This window comes from Merops nubicus, unplaced genomic scaffold (genome assembly GCF_000691845.1).
Source record: "Merops nubicus isolate BGI_N331 unplaced genomic scaffold, ASM69184v1 scaffold35267, whole genome shotgun sequence".
NCBI classification, from domain to species: Eukaryota; Metazoa; Chordata; class Aves; order Coraciiformes; family Meropidae; genus Merops; species Merops nubicus.
In genome coordinates, this window is record NW_008620243.1 from 462 (window position 1) to 6,525 (window position 6,064).

Below are 6,064 nucleotides of genomic sequence, written 5' to 3' on the forward strand. Positions count from 1 at the left end.
CTGTGCCCCCCAGACTGAGACCCAGGGAACTCATTTCCTCCGTGCCCCTGTCTGATGCCCGCGTTGTTCCTCGTTAGCGTACGTTAATTAACACTCACCATGTGCTTCTTCCTCCCCTTCCAGGAACGGTGAAGTGCCAGTCCTCCTGCGCTGCTGCTGCTCCCCCAGCCCGCCCGTTGGCTGCCCTCTCTGCCCCATGGAGCCAGCGCTGGCAGAAGACCCTCCTCGAGGCACCCGGCTGAGCCCGGAACACGAGCACTAGCGGGACGTGGGCGGTGGTGCCGTGTCCCACCCGAGGAGGGACGATGGCTCAGGGCGTGGGGAGCATCAACAGCGATGACAAGGATTGGGAGTGGAGCACCGACGCCGGGGAGCGGGCCAGGCTCCTGCAGAGCCCCAGCGTGGAGACGGTGCCGAAGGGCGGGGAGAGCCAGGGCAACGGGCCGGGGGCCACGTCGGCTCTGGGAGCTGTCTTCATCGTGGTCAACGCCGCCCTTGGCGCCGGGCTGCTCAACTTCCCCGCTGCCTTCAGCATGGCCGGCGGCGGGGCACTGCAGATGGTGAGAGGGCGGTGAAGGGATGGTCCTGCCCTGGGAGAGGGGGTGTGAGGGGACTTGTGGAGCTCCAAAAGGGGCTCAGGGAGGACCTGGCACCTGGGAGGAAGCCTGGTTGGGTGAGGTGTACCAGGGACATTCTGTGTGTTCTGGGATGGCTGCTTGGGGTGGCTTTGGGGATGTCATCATGCTGTTGCCTCAGTGTCCCCTCCTTTGTCTTTTCCCCCCAATCCAGTGTATGGTGATCTTCATCATTGGAGGCTTGGTCATCCTGGCGTACTGCTCGCAGGCCAGCAACGAGCGGACCTACCAGGAGGTGGTGTGGGCGGTCTGCGGGAAGGTGCCGGGCGTGCTCTGCGAGGTGGCCATCGCTGTCTACACCTTCGGCACCTGCATCGCTTTCCTCATCATCATCGGGGACCAGGAGGACAAGAGTAAGTGTGTCCCATGGGGGTTGCTGTCCCTCGGGCTGGAAGGGGACAACCTGACCATCCCCCATTGTCCCCACAGTCATTGCTGCTCTGGTGACGGAGCCCAAGGAAGCTGGGAGCAGCCACTGGTACACAGACCGCAAGTTCACCATCAGCATCACTGCCTTCCTCCTCATCCTGCCCCTCTCCATCCCCAAGGAGATTGGCTTCCAGAAATATGCCAGGTGGGTTCAGAAATACCCAAAGTTCCAGAAGTACCCAAGGTGGCCCACCAGCACCCACCTAGGCATGATCCCAGGGGACAGGGAGTAGAAACGCTGTGGTTCTTGCGCCACACCTGCCCGCTCACCCCTGAGGGGTTGAACATGTCCTCTGCCGCTTTCCTGTGCCTCAGTTTTCCCATCTGGGAAGCAGAGGAGCCGCTGAGCACTGTGCAGCCACAGTGTCCTGCTCCTTGTCATGTCCCTCCCTTCTGCTTGCTAATGGAAGCGAGGAGAGCTGCTTTCGACTGCGTTGTCCTCTGTCTTTGGAGTTGGCCACCCAACAGAAAGGAGAGCCAGTAAGGGTCCCCCGGCTGGGTGGTCTGCAGGCCAGCCCTGCTCCACCAAGTATCTTGGCATAACCTGGCTGCTGGAGCTGGACCAGAGCTACCGAAGAGGGTCCCTTCTTTAACACTTGCCTCCTTCTGCCCAAACCCCAGCCCAGCCCCTTGCTGGCAGGCGTGTGCAGTGAGACTGTGTTGGCATCTCCTCTGGGGACAGTGGGTGACAGTGCCATGCACATTCCCACAGGAAGGGAGAGCAGGGGTGGGGTGGTCCTGGTTTGCTGGAGCGTGGCCAGAGAAGGGCAACAAGGAGGGGAAAGTGTCTAGAGCCCAAGTGTGGTGAGGAGCAGCTGAGGGAGCTGGGGGTGCTGAGCCTGGAGCCAAGGAGGCTCAGGGGAGAACCTCTGGCTCTGCACAGATCCCTGACAGGGGGATGGAGCCAGGTGGGGGGCAGGCTCTTCTCCCAAGGAACCAGCGGAAGGACAAGAGGAGCTGGCCTCAAGCTGCCCCAGGGGAGGTTGAGGTTGGCCCTGAGGAACAATTTCTTCCCTCCAAGGTTTGTCCTGGGCTGTGCCAGGCTGCCCAGGGCATTAGTGGAATCCCCATCCCTGGAGGGGTTTCCAAGCTGTGGAGATGTGGTGCTGAGGGACATGGGTCAGTGGGGACCTGGCAGTGCTGGGTTAGTGGTTGGACTCGATCTGCGAGATCTCTTCCAACCAAAACGATTCTATGATTCTACAGTGGGGAGGAGTAGGCTGTGCAGGGAGGAAGATGGGGCCGGACAGGCTGGGAGGAGACCCTCCACAGAGCAGGGAGGCAGCACGGTGACAGTCTCCTGTCCCCTCTTGCAGCTCCCTAAGCGTGATTGGCACCTGGTATGTCACAGCAGTCATTATCATAAAGTACATCTGGCCTGACAAGGAGCTGGTGCCTGTGGAGATCCCCACTAGGTGAGTGCAAGGGACACAGTGCTGGTGGTGGCCTTCACAGCTTTGCAGAGCCAGGTAGGGGTGTGGGAGCGAGGGTCTTGAAAGGCTGAGGTGAATCCCTTCCAAGTCCCATCCCTGGGCCTGGGGATGCTGCAGGTTGCTGTCAGAAGCTCCCAAGCAGCTACATCTTTGTATGTTTCAGAGGAGCAGGTGGTGAAGCAGAGGAAAAAGACCTCCTGGAGGTCCCCATGGCTCCATTTCAGGTTTTGAGGAGAGCTGGTTCGCTTTTAGCTCTGATACAGCTGGGCCCAGATCACCTGGCAACCAGGACTGTGGCTATTTTGGGATGATTCTGGATGTTTTCTTGGCCAGCACATCCCCTGTGGGTTGTCTTCTCCTTCGTGATGTGGGGACATTTCTGGACCCAGCACAGGCAGCGGGAAATTTAGGGCAGAGCAAAGTTGGGGCTATTTTTCAGCACCTTATTTTTTTACAGATGCTTTTTTTTTTCCTAAGCCCTCCTTTTTGGCTGCTTCTGCCTCGGTGGAAGGCCCTGGTCTGCAGGTTGTGCCAGGTCCTAGGAGGTGTCACCCTGGTGTGGGGGATGTGGTGACAGGAGGAGCTCATTGCTCAGCACCCCTGGGGCAGGGGGTGGGGGGTACAGGGAGGGGCCCTGGTCTGACTGGTGGGTGTTTCTCTCCTGCCAGCCCCTCCACCTGGACGGCTGTCTTCAATGCCGTGCCCACCATCTGCTTTGGGTTCCAGGTAAGGCCATGAGCCCAGCGCTCCGCTTCCCACCCTAGGTGTGGGACTGGCGTGGTGCTGGGGCGCTCCCTCGGGTGTTCAGCTAAAACCCTCCTCGCGTGCTCTCCGCACAGCTTTGCCAGGGGCCCAGTTTAACATCTCACCACCCCTGGATGGAGACAGAGCAATTTTACCCCAGCTGGGAAGTCCAGAGCAGCTTGTTCCCCCGACTTCTTCTCCAGCAACAAACTTGGGGGAGATGCCGAACGCGTGACAAACGCAGGGGTGTGACAATCGGGACCCTGTCTGGCTCCCCGTGTCCCCAGCGTGTCCCTGCTCTCTCTCTGTGTCCCTGGCAGTGCCACGTGAGCAGCGTGCCCGTCTTCAACAGCATGAAGCAGCCCGAGGTGAAGACCTGGGGGGCAGTGGTGACAGCAGCCATGGTGATCGCTCTCTTCGTCTACACGGGCACCGGTGAGTGAGGGGACGCCACTGCCTGCGTGTGGCATGGTCTTCAGAGGGGCTGTGACCTTCTGGAGGGCAGGGATCCCCTGGGCAGCAGAGCAGGAAGGGAGGGTAGTCCATCTAAACCCCCCCTGCGACGTGCCCTGTGGCGCATCCACCCACGCCTGGTCCCTTGAGCCTACGTGCAGGGGACCTGCCCACATCCCCTGCTGACTGCTCCCTTCCTGGCAGGCGTCTGCGGCTTCCTGACCTTTGGGGCCGGCGTGGAGCAGGACGTCTTGCTGTCCTACCCCTCCAACGACATCCCCGTCGCCCTCGCCCGGGCCTTCATCATCCTCTGCGTGCTGACATCCTACCCCATCCTGCACTTCTGCGGCCGGTGAGCGCTGGGAGGAGGCAGGGGAAGGGGTTGGGGGCAGGGGGGCAGCACCAGGAAACCCCCTGCCCTGGGTCTGTGCCCTCAGGGCTGTCCTAGAGGGTCTCTGGCTCCGCTACACCGGGGTGACGGTGGAGGAGGACGTGGTTCGGGAGCGGAGGAGGCGCCTGCTCCAGACCATCAGCTGGTTCCTCCTGACTCTCCTCCTGGCTCTCTTCATCCCTGACATTGGCAAAGTCATCTCTGTCATCGGGGGCTTGGCCGCCTGCTTCATCTTTGTCTTCCCAGGTAGGACACCCTGGGGTGCTCTGGGGCCAGTGGGGGTCTCTTCACCTTGTGTCTTGGAGAGGGGGAGAGCGGCATGGAGACACAGGATTTTCAGAAGAATTTCTTCCCTGAAAGACTGGTGGGGCGTTGGAACAGGCCCAGGGAGGTGTTGGAGTCCCCATCCCTGGAGGGGTCCAAAAACACGTGTGAATGTGGCACTTGAGGACATGGTTTAGTGGTCATGGTAGTGTTGGTTTGACGGTTGGACTTGATGATCTTAGAGGTCTTTTCCAAGCTTAGTGATTCTAGAATTTCATGACTCTGTGACTGGGAAGTCTTTTGAGAAGGAGAGAAGTGTGGTATGAGGTCGGTCAGCAGCCCAAGTATTTTGCCTGGACTCGCTGCTCTTTACTAGGGAGTGTGGCTCCCTGGCTTGTGAGGGATCTGCTCACTCCCCAAGGGATAGTCCTCACCTGGGTCTACTTTGCCTTTCAGGGCTGTGCCTGATTCAAGCCAAGCTCTCTGAGATCCAAGAAACCAGGGCAATCAGGTAACTGAAACATGCCTCTTTTCTCCCTCCTTCCCCTGGGGATATTGGGGTGACAGCCCCCTCTAAACACACTCTGTCCTCCTGCATCCACAGTTGGTGGGCCCAGGTCAGCTACGGGGTGTTCATGGTCACCCTGGGAGCCTTCATCTTTGGACAGACCACCGCCAACGCCATCTTCGTGGATCTCACAGCCTGACTCCTCCTCTGGGCTGGCCCTTGGGGCTGCTGCCGGGGGAGGGATGCAGATTTCCCCTAGGACCAAAGGGAGGCGGGGAGGAAACACATTGGGACGTTGGGAAGATCCAAGAGGAATGTTGTAATCTGGGGCTTGACTGAAAGAGCCCTGCGGTGGTTTGTGTCTCGTTGTCTTAACACACCAGGCAGTCGAGGTTCTCCTCCCAGCCCTGACTCCCTGGTGAAGCCAGAGCATCACTACAAGGGGACCTGTAGCCCAGGTCAAGCCCTTCGTGCCCCCCCCAAGGTGACATCGCTGAGGGGTCGTGGTTGGGGTTGGCCAAGTCATGCTGCTCTCACCCGGGTACCCCTGTGCTGCTGGAGCATCTCTCCGCAGCTTCAGCTCCTTCTTGTCCCCACCTTGGAGGCAGACAGCCTGTCTTGCATAAAGGGAAGGAGGAACCCTGTTGGTCAGGCTGGGCAACGTCCCCCTGGTCCTCTTCTGTGTCAGTGTTTGGTTTGAACTCCGCTTTCCCGTGGCTCATCTCGCCCCTCTCCTGCCCTGGCTCTGACCTCTCCCTCTGCCTGGGCTGTGCTTTCGGATACAAGGAGGGGCTATCGCTTTCAGCCTGACAGTTTTTGGGCTTTTTGGAGGATCAGGAAGACCCCAGGGTAGGGACAGCCTGTGCAATTGTTCTGGTTCCGTGTAAAAAGGGGTTCAGGGCAGGACCCACATGGAACAGAACTATGAACTCCCCTCCCCCCCACCCCGAGAGAGAGAGAGACTTTGAAAAAAAAAACGATTGGGAGTTAAATGAAAAAAAATGAAGTATATTGTTTAACAAGGAACAGAAAACGAAAAAGGGAGGTAAGAAAAAAAAATATACAAAGATTAGGGGAAATACAAAAGTAAACAAAATATACAAAACCCTCAGAAATAGTTCCAGGGTCCCACGGAGCGAAGCACGCACTCGACCCCGGAGCCACAGGGCAGGAGTGAAGTTAGCACCCACTTCCGGCCTCTTATCAG

At 59.0% G+C, this 6,064-nt stretch overlaps 1 protein-coding gene across 1 annotated transcript; it reads left to right on the forward strand.

The window, feature by feature from the left end:
• The first annotated feature begins 305 nt into the window (after positions 1-305).
• Positions 306-5,056, forward strand: SLC38A7 (solute carrier family 38, member 7). The gene is made up of 10 exons (XM_008944058.1): positions 306-560; positions 790-988; positions 1,065-1,209; positions 2,381-2,479; positions 3,166-3,223; positions 3,562-3,676; positions 3,899-4,046; positions 4,132-4,331; positions 4,806-4,860; positions 4,954-5,056. Exons 1-10 carry the CDS (start codon positions 306-308, stop codon positions 5,054-5,056), a joined length of 1,377 nt encoding a protein of 458 aa, XP_008942306.1.
• The last annotated feature ends 1,008 nt before the right edge of the window (positions 5,057-6,064 follow it).

Bases quoted from the DNA above. Each gene is read 5' to 3' on its own strand.
- SLC38A7 (XM_008944058.1), top strand. From the start codon at position 306: ATGGCTCAGGGCGTGGGGAGCATCAACAGCGATGACAAGGATTGGGAG. The intron at 1,210-2,380 runs GTGGGTTCAGAA...CCCCTCTTGCAG, and splicing joins GGCTTCCAGAAATATGCCAG to CTCCCTAAGCGTGATTGGCA. The intron at 4,332-4,805 runs GTAGGACACCCT...TTTGCCTTTCAG, and splicing joins CTTCATCTTTGTCTTCCCAG to GGCTGTGCCTGATTCAAGCC.